The sequence below is a fragment of the Mobula hypostoma genome, chromosome 9 (genome assembly GCF_963921235.1).
Source record: "Mobula hypostoma chromosome 9, sMobHyp1.1, whole genome shotgun sequence".
NCBI lineage: Eukaryota > Metazoa > Chordata > Chondrichthyes > Myliobatiformes > Myliobatidae > Mobula > Mobula hypostoma.
The window spans coordinates 5,863,988-5,884,851 of record NC_086105.1 but is presented as its reverse complement, the minus strand read 5'-3'; the positions used below and the strand labels follow the sequence as shown (position 1 = coordinate 5,884,851).

Genomic DNA, 20,864 nt, shown 5'->3' with positions numbered 1-20,864 from the left:
ATCGTCATTGACATCGACAGACAGCCAACGAACAGTTAACATGAGTTTTGTGTCAGGTTTGAGGTCTTTAGCTCACCTTACCTCAGATGGCCACAGGTTGTGCTAGTACAGTGAAAGAGATGCTGAATCCCATTGGTCATTTTTACCTTCACTGGAAATGGTTCCCAACATAGTCAAGCTTTTCCAGGGCCTTGTGGTTAACCATCGTTCTCAAAGGGCGGTGTTGAAGAACATACGGTAGGCATGTTAGTAATGGATCTTAGTTTTACAGACATTGAGTGTAAGGCCCATATTTCTCTATGCTTCAGTAAATGCCTCAAAGCTAACATGGAGCTTGGTGCCATAGAGTTGTAGAGTGTTACAATATGTGGGTTATGACCAAAGAAAAGATGGCTGGGTTTGCTTAGCCTTTTTCTACAGGTGTGTTTACTTGGTACATCAAAAATCAAACTTACAAAACTTTGCAAAAATTGAAAAAAGAAAACTGCTAATATTTACAAAGAGATATCTCATATCACAGAAGAGTTCCATACTTTGTCCAGTGTGAACTCTCTCCCTTCCTCCCTCTCTTTCGCTCCATTTCTGCAGCTGCATGCGTAAATCCGCATGTGTACAGAGTGCGTTTGCTGAGTGCTCTCTGTCGCATAGAGTTATGAAGTTATACAGTATAGAAACATGCCCTTCAGTCCAACTCTTCCATGCAGACCAAGATGACCACCCGAGCTAGTCCATTTGCCTACATTTAGACCATATCCCTCTAAACTTTCCAGTCCACCAGTCTGCCCAAATGTTGTAACTGTACCTACGTCTATCACTTCCTCTGACAGATCATTCCACATACCCACCACTCTAAATGTGAAGAAGTTGCCCCTCTGGTTCCATTTAAATCTTTTCCCTCTCACATTAGATAGAAGTAAAATGCGGATATGCAGGGAGTTCGGGTGCTCTGGGAATTTAAATCCTGGGTGAGTCCATGGTCACTACCAATCAGGATCAGAATGATCACTGTCTGAAATTATGTGAAATTTATTGCTTGTAGAAGCAGTACAGCATGGAAATAAAATTATTATAAACTATAAAATAAATAAATCATGCAAAACAAATTACTATGCAATTAATAGTCTGACTAGTTGGGCAAAGGAAGAGACGCTCGTTAAGCCAGAAACAAAAGCAGACAATGCTGGGGCCACTCACCCTCTCAGGGTAACATCCACAGAGAGATGGAAATCTGCTCATTGATGTTTTCAAGTGAAATTAAAACTCTCGTTTACAACAATATTCTCAAAGATTTTCATGTAAGGCATTGTCCTGAAGTACTAGAGTAGGATTAGTATTCCTTAGTCACTTGTACTAATTGTTCAGTATAACAGTGGGTGTGAGAGTTGTATTCCAACTCTAATATTAGTCAACTATCCCTACCTCCCAGGCCATGCTCTCTTCTCATTGCTGCCATCAATTAGAAGGTACAAGAGCCTCAGGATTCACACCACCAAGTTCAGGAACAGTTACTACCCCTCAACCATCAGGCTCTTGAACAAAAGGGGAAAAACTACACTCTCTTGCCCATCCATTGAGGTGTTCACACAACCAAAAATCTCACCTTAAGGACTCTTTATCTTATTATCTCAATGTCTTGTTATTTATTGCTATTTATTTATATTTGCATTTGCACAGTTTGTTGTCTTCTGCACTCTGGTTGATCTTTGATTGATCCTGTTATAGTTATTATTCCATAGATTTGCTGAGTATGCCCAAAGAAAAATGAATCTCAGGGTGACATACTTTGATAATAAAAATTACCTTGAACTTTGAAATAGGTGATACGTTGCTAGAGCCCCCATCCCAAATGGAATTGTACTGCAGATGGTAAAGCCTCATTGCTCATCATCCATGACCAAGTTTGACTTCGCACCTGTGTGGAGTTTGTACGTGACCTGGGTTTCCTACAGCTGCTCCAGTTTCTTCCCACATCGCACAGACATCTGGACTGGTAGGTAAACTGGCCATTATAAATTACCTCTAGCATGCAGGAGAGTGGGAGAATATGGAGTTCTTACAAGAAGTCTGCACTAGTACGTTTCTACCACCAGGGGGCGGTAATAAGTATTTCTCAATCAGTGTTCTCTCATAAGAGATTTTGATGTTTTTCCACACAATGGATTGCTGTGACATTTAATATGTTCTCCTCTTCCCAATAAGCTGTCACTTATTTTACCATATTCCTCTACGCGATACATACTTATCACAGTTTTGATGTGGAGCTAACACTAGTTTTGCTGAGTTACCCTCCCAACAAGATTATTGTGTTCCTTGCACATAAAATCAACTGTGTTACCCACAAAGTGTTGGCATTATATTGACTGTGTTCATCATAAGAATGAGGAGCCAAAGTTTACTGTGATCCCCACATGAAGCTGGCTCTAGGGCAGGAGTTCCCAACCTGGGGTCCGTGTACCCCTCGGTTAATGGTAGGGGTTCATAGCATAAAAAGGGATGGGAACCCCTGCTCTAGAGTCATAGTCATAGAATACTACAGCACAGAAACAGGCCCTTTGGCCCAACTAGTCTGTGCTGAACTACTTTTCTGCCTAGCCCCATCAACCTGCACCCGGACCATAGCCCTCTATACTCCTCACATCCATGTACCAGTCCAAACTTCTCTTAAATGTTGAAATTAGCCCTGCAACCTCTCTTGTATTGGTAGCTTATTCCACACTCTCATAACCCTGTGCAAAGAAGTTCCCCGTCATGTTCCCCTTAAACATTTCAGCTTTCATCCTTAACCCATGACTTCTAGTTGTAGTCTCACCCAACCTCAGTGGAAAAATCCTGCTTGCGTTTACCCTGTCTATACCTCCCATCATTTTGTATACCTCTACCAAATCTCCCCTCATTCTTCTACGCACTAGGGAATAAGGTCCTAACCTGTTCAACCTTTCCCTATAACTCAAGTCCTCACGTCCCAGCAACATCCTTGGAAATTTTCTCTGCACTCTTTCAATCTTATTGACATCTTTCCAAATACTCCAAATTAGGCCTCATCAATGTCTTATACAATTTTAACATAACATCCCTTCTCCTGTACTTTATACTTGAATTATGAAGGCTGACATACCAAAAGTTTTCTTTACAACCCTATCTACCGTGACGACACCCTCAAACGATTATGGAATTGTATTCCCGGATCCCTCTGTTCTACGGTGCCCATCAGTGCCCTAATGCTCACCGTGTAAGACCTACTCTGGCTGGTCCTCCCAAAGTGCAACACCTCACACTTCGAAGAAAAAATCTGCAGATGTTGAAAATCAAAGTTACACACACAAAATACTGGAGGAACTCAAAAGGCCAGGCAGCATCTATGCAAAAGAGAACAGTCAACGTTTTGGGCAAAGACTCTTCATCAGGACTGGAAAAAAAGAGATGAGAAGTCAAAGTAAGAAGGTGGGGGGAGGGGAGGAAGTACAAGGTAAGAGGTGATAGGTGAAACCGGGAGAACAGGAGGGGCGAAGTAAAGTGGTGCTCTCGGTGTGGCCTCCTGTATATCAGTGAGTCCCGACATAGATTGATAGACCGCTTCCACAAGCACCTACAAGACTGCCAGAAAAAGCAGGATCTCCCCATGGCCACCCATTTCAATTCTACTTCCCATCCCCATTCCGACATGTCAGTCCATGGCTTCCTCTACTGCTGTGATGAGGCCACACTCAGGTTGGAGGAGCAACACGTTATATTGCATCTGGATAGCCTCCAACCTGATGGCATGAACATGGATTTCTCGAATTTCCGGTAATTGCGCCTCTCCTTCCCTTCACCATTCCCAATCCCCATTTCCCTCTCTCACTTTATCTCCTTACCTGCCCATCACCTCCCTCTGGTGCTCCTCACCCTTCCCTTTCTTCCATGGTCTTCTACCCTCTCCTATTAGATTCCTCCTTCTCCAACCCTTTATCTCTTTCACCTATCAGCTTCCCAGCTCTTTATTTCACCCCTCCCCCACTTCCAGTTTCACCTATCACCAGCCACCTTGTACTTCTTCCTCCTCTTCCCTCACCTCCTTACTCCAACTTCTCATCTCTTTTTTTCCAGTCCTGATGAAGGGCCTTGGCCCAAAATATAGACTGTATATACTTTTCCATAGATGCTGCCTGGACTGTTGAGTTCCTCCAGCATTTTGTGTGCGTTACACCTCACACTTGTCTGCATTAAATTCTATCTGCCATTTTTCAGCTCATTTTTCCAACTAATCCAAATCACACTGCAAGCTTTGATAGTCTTCCTCACTGTCCACTACATTCCCCAATCTTGGTGTCAGCTGCAAATTTGCTGATCCAGTTAACTGCATTATCATCCAGATCGTTGATATAGATGACAAACAACAATGGACCCAACACCGATCCCTGCGTGACACACCACCGGTCACAGGCGTCCAATCAGAGAGGCAACTATCTACAACCACTTCCCAGCTTCTCCCACAAAGCCAACGTCTAATCCAATTTATCACATCTTCCTGAATGCTGAGCGACTGAAGCTTCTTGACCAACTTCCCATGAAGGGCCTTGTCAAAGGCCTTGCTAAAGTAAATGTTGACAAAATCCACTGCCGTGCCTTCACCGACTTTCCTGGTAACTTCCTCAAAAGACTCTATAAAATTGGTTAGATATGAATTATCATACACAAATCCATACTGATGATCACTAATCAGTCCCTGTCTATCCAAATACTTATATATCTGGTCCCTACGAATAATTTCCAATAAAGCTACTGATGTCACACTCACCAACCTATAAGTTCACTGGCTTATTCTTAGAGCCTTTCTTAAACAACTGAACAATAATATTAGCTGTCCTCCAATCTCCAATCCTCTGGCACCTCACCTGTGGCTAACAATGTTTTAGAGAATGTTTTAAATATCTCTGCTTTGACCCCTGCAATTTCTGCACTAGCCTCCCACAGGGTCAGAGGGAACACATTGTCAGGTCCTGAGGAGTTAGCCACCGTAATTTGCCTCAAGATAGCAAACACTTTCTCCTCTGTAATCTGTAAGGGGTCCATGACCACACTACTGCTTTGGCTCACATCTGTAGACTTCAGTCTGTCTTCCGAGTAAATTCGGATGCAAAAAATTAATTTAAGATCTCCCCCAGCTCTTTCCATTCCACACATGGATTTGATCTTCTATAAGACCAACTTTGTCCCTTGTTATCCCTGTACTCTTAATGTATCTGTAGAATCCCTTTGGATTCTCCTCTACCTTCTTTTAGCACACCTGATTTCCTTCTCAAGTGTTCTCTTGCATTTCTTATACTCCTCAATTACCTCATTAGTTCCTGCCCGCCAATATCTACTATGAACCTCCTTCTTTTTCTTAACCAGGGCTTCAATATCTCTCAAAAGCCAATGTTCCCGAAACCTGTTGTACTTGCCTTTTATTCTGACAGGAACGTACAATCTCTGTACTCTCAAAATTTCACTTTTGAAGGTCTCCCAGTTATAAAGCACATCTTTACCAGAAACCAACACGTCCCAATCCACACTTGCCAGATCCTTGCTGACAATATCAAAAATGGCCTTTCTCCAATTTAGAATGTGAACCTGAGGACCAGAACAATCCTTTTCAATTATTACCTTGAAACTAATGACATTATGATCACTAGATGCAAAGTGTCCCCTACACAAACTTCTGTCACCTATGTTGTCTCATTCCCCAACAGGAGATCTAGTATCACACTCTCATTAGTTGGGACCTCTACGTACTGATTAAGGAAACTTTCCTGAACACACTTGACAAACTCTCCCATCCAGCCCTTTTACAGTATGGGAGTCTAAATCAATCAATATGTGGAAAGGTAAAAATCACCAATTATCACAACCTTATGTTTCTTGCGAAAGTCTGTGATCTCTCTGCAAATTTGCTCTTCTAATTCCTGCAGACTCTTGGGTGGTCTACAATATAATCCCATTAATGTGGTCATACCTTTCTTACTCCTCATTTCTACTAATAAAGCCTGACTAGACGAGATCTCCAGTCTGTCCTGATTGAGAACTGTGTGAATTTTTTCCCCTGACTAGCAAAACCACCCCTCCCCCTTTAATCCCTCCCACTATATCATTTCGAAACAACAGAGCCTCTGAACATTGAGCTGCCAATCCTGCCCCTCCTGCAATCAAGTCTCATTAGCGGCAACAATATCAGAATTCCATGTGCTGATTCATACACTAAACTGATTTGCCCCTCCTGCAACCAAGACTCATTAACGGCAACGATATCAGAATTCCAGGTGCTGAGTCATACACTAAGCTCATTCACCTTTCCCACAATACTCCTGCATTGCAAGAAATGAGACTCAGAACATTAGTCTCACCGTGCTCATCCTTTTGATTCCCACCTTTGTATGTAGGCTTAACAACACCTTCCTCCACAACCCCTCCACTACCTGTTCTGGTGCTCTGGTCCCCATTCCCCTCTTTCTCTGGTTTAATTCTGCCCCCTCCCACCCCGTGCACCACTTGGAAAGTGTCCCTTCACTACCTTAACCATTGCAATATTCCCCCAGAATGCCAGAAACTGTGTAGAGGCCAAACCAAACCAAAACAATTGCCGACAACCCTACAGATTTGTTATACTTGCATGTCACACCCTCAATAATAACGATTGCTCCAAAATTTGAGGATACGTATTTGCTCCTTTATTAAGAATTAATAAACATACAATCTGGAAGAGATGGAACTTAGGCATACCCAAGTGTAAGCTAAGTATTATTGAGCGGTTAGCAAAAGATATGACACCCGCCAGTCCCCAATTACTAGAAACTGCAATGAACAAAACATGAATACGTGACTTATTCCCTTTCCTTTTACCACACCCCCACTAATGTAACCAGTAACCACAATAAACCAACAGCGCAGAATGAAATGCAGATACAGAACAGGTGCGTGGCTCCTACAACCTTTAGGGGTACGTGTGTGTGTGTGTGTGTGTGTGTGTGTGTGTGTGTGTGTAGTTTGCACATTCTCCCTATGACCGTTTGGGTTTCTTCTGGGTGTTACAAGAAAACTGAGAGAATAAAGGAATAAAAAGATGGGATTAGTGTAAACGGGTGGTTGATGGTCAGCATGGAGCCATTGGGCTGAAGGGCCTGTTTCATACAGAGCATCGCTGTAGCACAATGGATAGTGTAACACTCTTTCAGCAAAGGCAATCTAGGTCCAATTCCATCACTGTAAAGAGTTTGCATGTTCTTCCCGTGACTGCTTGGGTTTCCTCCAGGAGCTCAAGTTTCCTCCCATGTTCCAAAGGTGTGCAAGTTAGCAAGTTAATTGGCATTTGAAGTGGTTTGCCATTGCCTTCTTCTGGGTAGTGTCTTTACAAGATGGGTGACCCCAGCCATTACCATTACTCTTCAGAGATTTTCTGCCTGACATCAATGGTCGCAGAACCAGGACGTGATACGCACCAGCAGCTCATATGACCATCCACCACCTGCTCCCAAGGCTTCATTTGACCTAGGGGCCCGGGGGGGGGGGATAAACAGGTTCTATACCTTGCCCAGGGATGACCTGCAGGCTAGCAGAGGGAAAGACCGCCTTACGTCTCCTTTGGTAGAGACATATCTCCACCCTGCCACCCAAACAAGTAATGCACTCACTACTTCTTGGAAATTGATACTGAATTTACGCTCCTCCACAAAAAGAATTATTGTGTTCCTTTCATCGAGGGTTGTCATTGAGTTTATTCTGTTCTACCACAAGGGGTGGCTCTAAGTCTAGTAAACTTCCACAAAGAGTCTAAATTTATAGTCTTTGTCTAGGGGTTGACACTGGCTCAAGATTACTCAGTATTCCCACCAATGCGATAGCTGCAACTTATCTGTGTTCTCCAGCTAGAAGCTAGGTCTAAGCTTATTGTACGTGTATTCCCCACAAGCAGTTGGCACCTAGTTTGCCTAACATGTGATTCATACGAAGCTTACTGTGGCCATGTTGTAAATTGGTTCTAAGTCTAATGTATTTCTTAACAGGAGTTTGGATTAAATTGACTGAGTTCCCTCATCAGAGGTTGACCATTAATCAGAATCAGAATCAGGTTTATTATCACCAGCATGTGTCATGAAATTTGTTAACTTAGCAGCAGCAGTTCAGTGCAATACAGGATAATACAGAAAGAAAAAAAATCAATTACAGTACATGTATATTGAATAGATTAAACATCGTGCAAAAAGAACAGAAATAATATATATTAAAAAAGTGAGGTAGTGTTCATGGGTTCAATGTCCAATCAGGAATCAGATGGCAGAGGGGAAGAAGCTGTTCCTGAATCGCTGAGTGTGTGCCTTCACCCTCCTGTACCTCCTACCTGATGGTAACAGTGAGAAAAGGGCAGGCCCTGGGTGCTGGAGGTCTTTAATAATGGACACTGCCTTTCTGAGACACTGTTCCTTGAAGATGTCCTGGGTACTTTGTAGGCTGGTACCCAAGATGGAGTCGACTAAATTTATGACCCTCTGCAGCTTCTTTCGCTCCCCGCCCATACCAGACAGTGATGCAGCCTGTCGGAATGCTCTCCATGGTACATCTGTAGAAGTTTTTTGAGTGTACTTGCTGACATACCAAATCTCTTCAAACTCATAATGAGGTATAGTCTTGCCTTCTTTATAACTGGATCAATGTGTTGGGACCAGGTTAAATCTTCAGAGATCTTGACACCTAGAAACTGCTCACTCTCTCCACTTCTGATCCCTCTATGAGGATTGGTATGTGTTCCTTTGTCTTACCCTCCCTGAGGTCCACAATCACCTCTTTTGTCTTACTGACATTGAGTGCCTCTGCTTCCTCTAAAGAGGTTGTATCACCAAACATCCAGGGATAACTGACGCAATCTACTTTAAATATAGGGCGGCGCACTGTAGCGTAAACATGGTAAAGCGCCTGCGACACACAGGTGCTAGTGAACGCAGCAGGCCAGGCATCTCTAGGAAGAGGAAGTATTTCAACCCTAAGGCTTGAAATTCCAGCATCTGCAGATTTCATCGTGTTTGCGTCTTCAAAGCGCCAGAGCCCCGAGTTCAATTCCCGCCTCTGTCAGTAAAGAGTTGGCACATTCTCCCCGTGACCAAGTGGATTTCCTCCAGGTTCTCCCGTTTCCTCCCACATCCCATAGGCGTACGGGTTAGTAGGTTACAAACGCGAGAAAATTTGCAAATGCTGGACATCCAAAGCAACACACACAAAATGCTGGAGGACCATAGCAGGTTAGGTAGTATCTATGGAAAAGAGTAAACAGTTAAGGTTTCGAGCCGAGACCCTTCTGCAGGGCTCATTATTCGGGTTAGTAGCTTAAGTGGTCACGGGGGCGGTGTGCGTTTGTTGGTCCGGAAGGACCAGTTACCTCGCTATATCCCTAAATTTAAAAAATCCTCACGACAGCCTGTCACAATATTTGCATATCGCTCGCAAGATGTCGGTATAACAGGGCTCCCTATGTGTTCCGTCTAAGTTTAATGCGTTCCCTCATAGCAGTTTGTTTAGAAGAAACAGGGTTCTCCTCTGCCGAAGTTTGCAGTAGGTACACTGAATGCTGGCAGCGTTCACCGTGTTCCCCGGCAAGGTGTTGGCACTATACACCGGCTTTACTTTGCAGAGCCAAGCGAAGTCGGTTCCGACACTCCAGCAACCTCTCGATTTGCTTGGGCTGCACCATATAGGCGGGAACAATGCTTACAGAGAAAGAACACACCCACAGATAGGCAGGCTCAGAGACGGCGATCGGGCTCGGCAGGGAAGTTGGCTGGGACGGAGCCCTTCAAAAGTTTATTCGTGGAAACCTCTCCCCCCGAACTTGCAGTTTCTTTCTGTTGTGCCAACTCGACCTTCGCAACGCGGGGCTGTTTTCTCTGGACGAAGATGAGATACCAGTGCCTGGTCTTGATTTAGAGTTAGAGTTTGAGTTTCGGTAATCACCTGGAAGTCAAGGGCCGAATCCTGCTCGTGTTTGTAGGACGTGTTTTCTTCTCTCTACTTTTGCCGTACTGGTTTTCTTCCCCCACGCTGTTACCGACACAACTGCAGAGATGAGTAGCTTTGATTCGGACGAGGATCAGTTGGAGATGGAAGAATTTCCTGACGGTGAGTCACCTCTGGTTAAATGGTTACAATTTCGTGTTGTTCTAAAGACGAAAAAAAAACAAAACTTTGGAGCAAATTCACTGTTGACCATTTCCAGCTGCTCATCTCCAGTGGGAATCGGAAGCGCGGGGTGTGGAAAAGGGTCCCCGCCCTGTGTGAGCACATTTAATTGTTGAGTGAAAGAACCCAGTGGGTCAGACAGCATCCGTGGTGAGTCAAAGACCCAGGATGGTCCTTACAGCGGGCGTCTTTAAAGGACGGTCCTTTAGAACAGAGATGAGGAGTTATTTCTTTAGCCTGAGGATGGTAAATCTGTGGAATTCATTGCCACAGATGGCTGTGAAGGCTAAGTCATTGGGTATACTTAAAGTGGAGATTAATAGGTTCTTGATTAGTAGGGGCATCAAAGCTTATGGAGAGATGACAGGAAAATGGGATTGAGAGGGATAATAAATCAGCTATGATGGAATGGTGGATTGGTTTAACTCTACCCATTGGTTTAACTCTGCATCTGTGCCTTTGGTAGATGTTCCCAGTTCTAAGATAACTGGAAATGTTGGTTCTCTGAACCTGTTGAACACTCAGTCCTAAAGAGTGATCGTTCTCGGCCAATGATGAGGTGTTGTCCTTCAGACCATGTTGCATGCATGTAGATGATGTTGGAACAATGTAAGAGACTGCAGATGGAAAGGCCAATATTGGCATGGATGAAGAATTAATGTGATAGGCAAATGAAGCTTGTGGTTACCACAGGATGCTGGATCTCTGAAGTAGTTTGATGTATTTCACATGGAGGAGAGCAGATTATATGTACCAATCTGGAAGAAATGCAGGAACTCTCCAGGTTACAACTATAAATCAAACAGCTCACATGTCGGAAATGCCACTACCTGATAAAGGGACCTACTTTGTTAGGCACTTTCACTCCGTACATGGAATTTCCCCGTGACCAGTCATTTCAATTTGACTTCTCATTCTGATTCTGACGTGTCCATCCGTGGCTTCAACTGCCATGATGAGGCCACCATCAGATTGGAGGAGCAACATCTCATATTCTGTTTGGGTAGCTGCCAATTTGACACCATGAACATTGATTTCTCCAACTTCCAATAATTCCTCTCCCTCCTCCACTTTCACTCTTCCATTCTCCATTCTGGCTCCCCTTTTACCTCTCCACCCCTCCCTTCTACTCACTTGCCCTTCACCTCCCTCTAGCACTTCTTTCCTTTGTCTCATGGTTGACTGTCCACTCCTATCAGATTTCTTATTCTTCAGCCCTTTACCTTTCCCACTTATCACCCCCCAGCTTCTCACTTCATCACCCTCCCTCCCACCTGGTCTCACCTATCACCTGTACACCTTTACCTCCCCCACCCTCTTATTCTGGTTTCTTCCCCCTTCCTTTCCAGTCCTGATGAAGAGTCTTGGCCAAAAACATTGACTGTTTATTCCTTTCCGTGTATACTACCTGAGCTGCTGATTTCCTCCAGTATATTGTCTGTTGCTCTGGATTTCCAGCATCTGGAGGTAATCTTGTGTTTATCACTTAACCATTCAGTTTTCCCTGAAAGATGCACGGATATCACTGCAGACCGAGTTTCCACATGGAAGAAAACGCATGCAGTCCCACAGCACCCCCCCCCCCCCCACCATTCCCTGCTGCCCTCCAAAACTCTCCTTCCTGTGTTCAGGCTGCTGATAAGTAGGATGTTTCTGGGACAACCCAGACAAGAGAATCTGTTTCAGCAGGGAAAGAATACCTGGCTGTTGGGAGGGAAGAGATTAAAGGGCAGTTATTGCATTTCATGCAGTTGCATGTGAAATTGCTGTCAGGAAGAGAGTGGGTATTGCTGGAGGTGGAACAGTGTTCCCTGACTGGAAATTAACCAGAGGTTTACTCTCCTTCCCTCAAAAGAGGTCAGGTCCAAATTTAAAGGCGCAAACACGAGAAAATCTGCAAACGCTGAAAATTCAAGTCCTGACAAAGGGTCTCGGCCTGAAACGTCGACTGTACTTCTTCCTATAGATGCTGCCTGGCCTGCTGCGTTCACCAGCATTTTGTGTGCGCTGCTAGGTCTAAATTTACTGTGATCTCCACAAGAGGCTGGCACTGTGTTCCCCCCACAAGATGTTGGTGTAAGTGGGGAAAATGGTCAATAAATGTGTACAATGGAACAAGTGTGGTTGAGACCTCTGCTATCTAAGGGTAAGAATAGAAGATGACCTCTTCGAAGCACTGATGTAGAGTTGAATTTGCAGAAACATCCCATTGATATCATTGTTTAGAGAGGGATCTAAATTACTTGACCTATTGAAATTGGCTAGTTTTGAGATTTGGTTCAAAACATTTCTATTATATAGATTTATAATCTACCTTCATAGAAACATAAGGCCCATGTGGTACATCTGGCCATCTGACACTTTGCTATTCATCATGGTTGACCTACCTCAGCACCATTTTGCAGGACAATATCAATACGTTTTGCTTCCCTTAGTATTCAGAAACTTATCAATCTATATTTTGAATGAAGTCAATGATTGATTCTCTATAGACTAGAAAATTCCAAACATTCACCATTCTCTCACAGAAGACATTTTTACCTATCTCAGTTCTAAACAGTCTACTTGTTATTCCAAGATTAAGCTCTCTTCTCCCTGTTGCCATCAGGTAGAAGGTACAAAAGCTTCAGAACTCACACCACCAGGTTCCAGAACAGTACTACATCTCAACCATCGGGCTCTTGGACGCAGGGAATAACTACACTCACTTGTCCATCCATTGAGATGTTCCCACAACCAAAGATCTCACTCTAAGGACTCTTTATCTCGTTATCTCATGTTCTCATTATTTATTGCTATTTATTTATTTTTGTATTTGCACAGTTTGTTGTCTTCTGTACTCTGGCTGATCTTTCATTGATCCTGTTATACAGTACACGAGGAATTCTGCAGATGCTAGAAATTCAAGCAACACACAAAGTTGCTGGTGAACTCGCTGCAGGCCAGGCAGCAATTTTGATGTGTGTTGCTGTTATACAGTAGTTACTTTTCTATAGATTTGCTGAGTATGCCCACAGGAAAATTAATCTCAGGGTTGTATATGGTGATGTATATGTACTTTGATAATAAAATTTACTTTTTGACTTGTTTTTGATCTTCAAGTTCCCCAGCCAAGAGAAACATTCTCTTTGAACTGACCTTTTGAGCCTTGGAAGACTTTTGAACGTTTTACAGAGATCACGTCTCACTTTATTAAATTGTACTTGTCCTTGAGCTCCTCAGCCAAGGGAAATATTTCCTCTGAATCCACCCTTTTGAGTTTTGGAAGGCTTTTGGACACCTCTCATTTTACTAAATTCTAAGAAATTGGGCTTGCTTATTCAGTTTCATCTCATTTTGTAACTCTGCAATGTTCTGAGCCAGTCCATTAATCTTAACTGCACATCTTTTTATATGCAAGGAGAGCAAAACTGTACACAGTGCTAAGATATGATCTCACCAGCGTCCTATATAATCTCGATAAGATCTCCTTATCGTGCATATAAATCTTCTTTCAACTAAAATTAACATACCATTTACCCTGCTTGCTGTATCTGACTGTTAGCATTTAAGTTCAAGTCATTTTGAGTTCAGGTTTAATTGTCATTCAATCATACACATGAATACAGAGTTCCCTTGGGGTTAAGGTGCAAAACACAGTACCAACAGTCACACACAGGACATAGAGTTACAATTGCAGAAAATATACTGTGCAGTCATAACAAAATAGTATAGCCCAAGTCCCTGAGTGTCATGGCCTGTAGGTTGATGGTGCATGGATGTTGTCCTGGAGCCATGTTTCCATAAGAACAAGCCCGCAGCAGTTCCTCATCACACGTTGGTGCAACAGCAGGCAAATACAATGCAGCTTCTCATCCACTTAGCAAACACTGGAGGACCGCACCGAGGAGAGGGACCAAGCCCCAACCCAGCATAGATTGCAGCACACCCATCCTGCCTCTGCTCTCTCCCCTCTCCCACAATGAGTGATTGCATCCAAGGAAGGCCAGGTCTTTTTAAATATACACATGAACCAATCTGGCATCATTTAAACAATATCCTGTTTTTCCGTTTGTACACTGAAGTGAATGATCCCTCTTTTGTTGGACATAAAGAAAAGACATCATTAAGTGTCAATATTATTTTAACATGGTGTATTCTGTTACAATTGAGAACTAGGTTAGTGTGGAGTTTAACTCCCTTTTATCGACGAAAGAGTAAGAAAAGATGCCTATGATCACACTGTCAATGAGGAGAATGCTTACTCCCCGTTACGCTGCCGGCATTGAGGGCAGCAATGAAGGTCCTCCATCTCTAATGGTGTCCACAGCTTCCTTCGCAACATCAGTAGCTTCTTCTTAGTTTTCATACTGTCAGTCACACAAGTCCCAGGTGGAGACTCGGGAATACTGTCGCACTCAAATGTAAAAGAATTTTTCATTGCCATTCCTGTTTTGTTTAACCAGTCAGGGTTGTTAGCCCTGAGCTGAACCCGAAGCACCGGTGCACCACTCTTAGTCTGGCCTCTACCCTTTGACCCTAGGTGACCCTACAAAGAGCCAAAGCATAAAGCCCTGACTCCAGCCAGCATAGCTCTGCGGGTCATTGGGGTAAGGAAGTCTCCAAACCTTACGGCAAGGATGTGGTCCTCTTGGAGGAATGAGGAGAATGTAAAATAGGAATTGCAGATGAACAAAGTACAGAGGGTTCAGGGTGTTTTTCACCACAGATCAGAAGAAGTGTTTTGAAAGATCAGGGAATTGAGAACGATTTGGAACTGGAGCAGAAGAGGATATAATCCCTGGCCAGATCAATCATGATTATTTTGACTAATGGGGCAGGATTGCATGGATTATTCATCCTCCTAATTTCTTACGGTCTTACACTCAGTGGCCATTTTATTAGATGCACCTGTACACCTCATTAATGCAAATATCTAATCAGCCAATCATGTGGCAGCAACTCAATGCATAAAAGCATGCAGACATGGTCAAGAGGTTCATTTGTTGTTCAGACCAAACATCAGAATGGGGCAGAAATATGATCTAAGTGACTTTGACCGTGGAATGATTGTTGGTGCCAGACAGGGTGGTTTGAGTATCTCGGAAACTGCTGACCTCCTGGGATTTTCACACACAGCAGTCTCTAGAGCAAGGGTTCCCACCTGAAGTCCGCAGAGCATTCAGTTTATGCTAGGGGTTCATGGCATGTGTGAGCACATGGCCAAGTGGTTAAGGCATTGGACTAGCTACCTGAAGGTCGTGAGTTTGGGCCCCAGCCAAGGGAACGTGTTGTGTCCTTGAACAAGGCACTTCATCACACATTGCTCTGCGACGACACTGGTGCCAAGCTGTATGGGTCCTAATGCCCTTCCCTTAGACAACATCAGTGGCATGGAGAGCGAAGACTTGCAGCATGGGCAGCTGCTGGTCTTCCACACAACCTTGCCCAGGCCTGCGCCCTGGAGAGTGAAGACTTTCCAGGCGCAGATCCATGGTCTCGCAAGACTAACGGATGCCTTTAGTCATGGCATAAGAAAGTCTGGGAACCCTTGCTCTAGAGTTTACATGGGTGAAAGTGCCTTGATAATGAGAGAGGTCAGAGGAGAGTGAATAGACTTCCTATACAAGCTGACAGGAAGGCAACTGTAACTCAGATATCTACGTGTTACAACAGTGGTGTGTAGAAGAGCATCTCTGAATGCAGAATATGTAGAACCTCGAACCAGATGGGCTAGAACAGCAGAAGACCACAAAGATACACTCAATAGCCACTTTATTAGGAACAGGAAGTACTTTATTAGGTGCCTAAAATAGTGGCTGCTGAGTATGTGTTCTTGTGGACAATTACAAACAAAAATCGCATTATAATTGAAGCAAAGTGTATTGGTGTGGGATGATTAGCTTTTGACAGCAAGTGCCAGTCCAAGTAATATTGTTTTTAAAGACCCACCCTTAAGAAGTCAGAAAGATCATGTAACTGATTGTGCTATCTTTTAACCTGGAATACTTATTGACAGCTATTGTAAGATTTTGTTAATGTAACCGAAAATTGCTTAAAATAGAAATAAAATGGAATAATGTACCTGATTCATTATTAATGATGTGAATTTTCTGCATTTGTTTGCTGGTTGATAATGTATAAGGAAAGCAACATCTCAGTGAATTAAGAAAGAAACATCCAAGCAATATTTATTGTTGTTCCTTTCCGTGCCTTGTGGCGCATCGGCCCGCAATCTTGCCAATTCTTTAGCGTTTTTGGCTCTTTTTTACGAGGCCGAGTTACTAACTCGACGCTCAATCCAGCACGGATGGAAGCTGGTCGGATTCAAACTACTCACCTTGAAGTCCAGCGCAGATGCCACCACACCACCAGCCAGCTTGAACAATATTTATAAAGCTGTAAAACTGTGGGTGTAATACTATGTGGAAACAGTATTTTCCATGCAGGATCTATGTTTTTATTTAACTCTTGCTATGTAACTTGTTAAAATAAGAATATTTACAAAAAGCCTCTCATTTTTTCTTACCTATTATAGCTCTCTGACAAGCATTCTCTTTATTCACTGTACTTCTACCTCCAGAAGGTATAAAGAGGAAAATTCATGCATCACTTCAAGTTCAAGTTTATTGTCATTCAACCATAGATAAATACACAATTAAACGAAACATCGTTTCTCTGGGAAGAAGGTGCAAAAACAGGACACATAGTTATGACTCAGCACATAGAGTCACAAAATAATATTCACACAAGTCCCTGAGTGGCCTGGCCTGAAGACTGACAGGTTAGCATAAAGTTTGAGGGGGATGCTTATGTAAGAGAGTATAATGTGTCTGGCACTATGATGATAAAACAAACAGTCCTGCGAATATGTGAAAGAGCAGCAGTAAAAGATGAGAAAGTGACTGAGTGCAGGATGAGATGAGTCGGGCTGTTGGAGGACATGGGGGTACATGTGTGCTGGGTGGCAGCAGACTGTCAAGAAGTCCAGCAGCCTGGGGGAAGCTTTTAAACTTCCTCAATTGATTTGGATGCAAACAACAGGAATTCTGCAGATGCTGGAAATTCAAGCAACACACATAAAAGTTGCTGGTGAACGCAGCAGGCCAGGCAGCATCTCTATCCTCCCGCCACCCCACTAGGAATAGGGTTCCCCTGGTCCTCACCTACCACCCCACCAGCCTCCGGGTCCAACATATTATTCTCCGTAACTTCCGCCACCTCCAACGGGATCCCACCACTAAGCACATCTTTCCCTCCCCCCCTCTCTCTGCATTCCGCAGGGATCGCTCCCTACGCAACTCCCTTGTCCATTTGTCCCCCCCATCCCTCCCCACTGATCTCCCTCCTGGCACTTATCCTTGTAAGCGGAACAAGTGCTACACATGCCCTTACACTTCCTCCCTTACCACCATTCAGGGCCCCAAACAGTCCTTCCAGGTGAGGCGACACTTCACCTGTGAGTCGGCTGGGGTGATATACTGCGTCCGGTGCTCCCGATGTGGCCTTTTATATATTGGCGAGACCCGACGCAGACTGGGAGACCGCTTTGCTGAACATCTATGCTCTGTCTGCCAGAGAAAGCAGGATCTCCCAGTGGCCACACATTTTAATTCCACATCCCATTCCCATTCTGGTATGTCTATCCACGGCCTCCTCTACTGTAAAGATGAAGCCACACTCAGGTTGGAGGAACAACACCGTATATTCCGTCTGGGTAGCCTCCAACCCGATGGCATGAACATTGACTTCTCTAACTTCCGCTAATGCCCCACCTCCCCCTTGTACCCCATCTGTTACTTATTTTTATACACACATTCTTTCTCTCACTCTCCTTTTTCTCCCTCTGTCCCTCTGAATATACCCTTTGCCCATCCTCTGGGTGCCCCCCCCCTTTTCTTTCGTCCCGGACCTCCTGTCCCATGATCCTCTCGTATCCCCTTTTGCCTATCACCTGTCCAGCTCTCGGCTCTATCCCTCCCCCTCCTGTCTTCTCCTATCATTTTGCATCTCCCCCTCCCCCTCCAGCTTTCAAATCCCTTACTCACTCTTCCTTCAGTTAGTCCTGACGAAGGGTCTCGGCCTGAAACGTCGACTGCACCTCTTCCTACAGATGCTGCCTGGCCTGCTGCGTTCACCAGCAACTTTTATATGTGTCAATTGATTTGGATGAAGGTTTTTGATCTTTTTGTGTAAAATGTGCTATAGATATTGAACTTTTGGTGGTGTTAGGGAAACGGGCAATACTGAATCTGGGGCTTTACATAAACTCCAACGAAATTTCCTTTTCATTGACATGTCCTCTCAAAATGTCTGTGGCCCTGCTAATTTTATTCAGATGGAACACTTAACTACTCACATCTGTGGGCAAGTGGCCAGTTGGATTAATTTTTGATCTGTAGCCAACCAAATCTGATTTTATGTGAACACATTCAACAGACAGAATCCTGCTAAAACTAATGTGGCTTGAGCAACAGCTAGACTAGAGACTTATTGCTGTCTCATTTGCAGAGATGTATTTGCCAAGGACACATGCTGACCAATATCCCCAGTGCCCACTTGTTGTTATTCCCCAACTCTGAATAATTCTGTGTCCTTTTTTGGAGAGTGAGCTTTAATCAGTATCGCAAACCTATTGTACCAGGTTTGTATGTTTTTTCCTGTTGTTGGCTTGTATCAATTTATCGGAATCTCAGCCACTCAGTGTATCAGCACTGGACCACAGAGTTGTGGTTTTAGCAAAGTCAAGGGCCATGTACCATTTATTAAATGCTAACTAGATGTATAATCTAAAACGTTAAAAGATCATCTTCTCATTCCATCATAGTTCATTGAAGAGCCTATTATAGTCTTTATTCTTATTTGAAATAAACCTATGTTGTGGTACTGTCATCATTTCCAGTACAAACATGTGTACTTCACATTTGAGTTGGTTGACATGGAAGTCTATGTTGAACCAAAACAGAAGTTCTTATATTCTGTGACGATGTATTTTCTCTTGAGACTCTCCCAATCACATCTTAACATTAATCCCATCAAGCCTTCTTAGAATTTTGTGTACTTCAGTGAGGTCCCCATTCATTCTTCTAAATCTGTAGAAATTATGATGTTTTGATGTGTTTGTGGTTTCTGGTCACTTCTTTTTGGTTGCTATTTTGATTGGGGCGGCTTGCAGGTAATGAGCATCACAGTACTAGATTGAAATGAACTGAACTGAACTGAATATGCCTGGACTCTTTCGATGACCTTCTTGGCTGATGTTTTATATTTTGTGTTTTTCGATCTTTTTTTGCCATTTGCACTAATTGTTTTTTTTTGGTGCATGGAGGTGGGGTGGGGGTTGATGACCTTTCTCTGAATGTGTTCCATGGTTTTCTTTGTTTTGTGGCTGTCTGTGGGAAGACAAATCTCAGGGTTGTATACTGCATACAAACTTTGATAATAAGTATACTTTGAATCTTTAACAATACAAATTTTACAGTCAATAACCAATCACAAAAACCTCCTTTTTCCCATTACATCATTGAGTTGTGATTAATTGGCAACATTTTTCATTGTTTTCGGTACTGTATACAGGTAATTTGCATTTGAATTGCACCCACCTCCACCAAATTATACTTAAGTCTTGCCGATCAACTCTCCATCAGGACCGGAAAGGGACAAAAGTCAGAATAATATGATAGTGGAGGGGAAGAACCTCCTGTTGTGTAATTAATATTTCAGTGATAATGGAGTCAGCTTGTGTGTGTATGTATATGTGTGTGTATGTGTATATATATGTAGTTTAACTAAGCATTCATAAATAATTATGGGTTATATGTAAAAATACATAAATTGTATATGTCATCATGTTACCACGTGATACGCGTGCGCCTCACTTAAAGTAAACCCAAAGTTAGACTCGCATTCTGGACTGCCATGCCTTCCTTTGAATTAGTTTAATTTTTGAAGTTATAAACGTAACCTCCCCCCATCAGGAATGACTTATTATTGTCATGTTGTGATTGACCACAACTCTTCATCTTCTCAAATCAACTGGCTCAACTCATAGATCTCTCAATTCCGTGTCCACTTAGAAACAGAAAAGCATTGGTTACAACTATACAGCATGTTAGGGAAGCTGTCCGTGGAGTGTCTGTACTGGCATTGGAGACTGAGATTCACCAAACTCTTTCCTGAGATGAATAGTTGTTCTGTCAAGAGCATACAAAAAATTGTATTTCTTAGAGATTTGAAGAATAATTAGGGATCTCATTGAAGTACATAAAATTCTAAGTAAGCATGACAGGATATTGGGGTGTTTTCAGTCGAGGGAGAGTTTCTAATAAGGACGCAATCACAAGGTATGGGGGCTGTCATTCAAAACCAAGATACATAGGCTTTCTTCTCTCAGGGCTGTTGAATCTCAGGAATTCTTTATTTCAAAGTGGTGGTTAGATCATCACTGGAGATATTTTAAAAGAAGAAATTTCATTTTTGGAAGAGATCGGGAATGAGGGCTATATGGAAGAAGCACAGAAGAGAAATTGAGACCTGGGACAGTTCAGCCATTTTGTTTTAAAGATGAGACTAGAACTGGAGGTCATTGGTTAAGATGAAAGGTGAAATATTTAACGGGAACCTGAGGGGGAACTTCTTCATTCAGAGGGTGGTGCAAGTGTGGAACAAGCTGGATGTAGGTCTCATTGTAACGTTTAACAGAA

General features: G+C 43.2%; 2 protein-coding genes across 5 annotated transcripts in view; one reads left to right on the top strand and one right to left on the bottom strand.

Moving 5' to 3' along the window:
• The window catches only part of LOC134351476 (homeobox protein DBX2-like), a 140,868-nt gene that overhangs the window by 62,521 nt on the left and 57,483 nt on the right, over positions 1-20,864 (bottom strand). The window lies entirely within an intron of this gene.
• Positions 9,572-20,864, top strand: part of ano6 (anoctamin 6) — a 174,686-nt gene continuing 163,393 nt past the window's right edge. For both annotated transcript variants that reach the window (XM_063057669.1, XM_063057667.1), the window contains exon 1: positions 9,572-10,122. In XM_063057669.1, the coding sequence (XP_062913739.1) occupies positions 10,068-10,122 (55 nt within the window). In that variant the 5' untranslated portion in view covers positions 9,572-10,067. The remainder of the gene's footprint in view (positions 10,123-20,864) is intronic.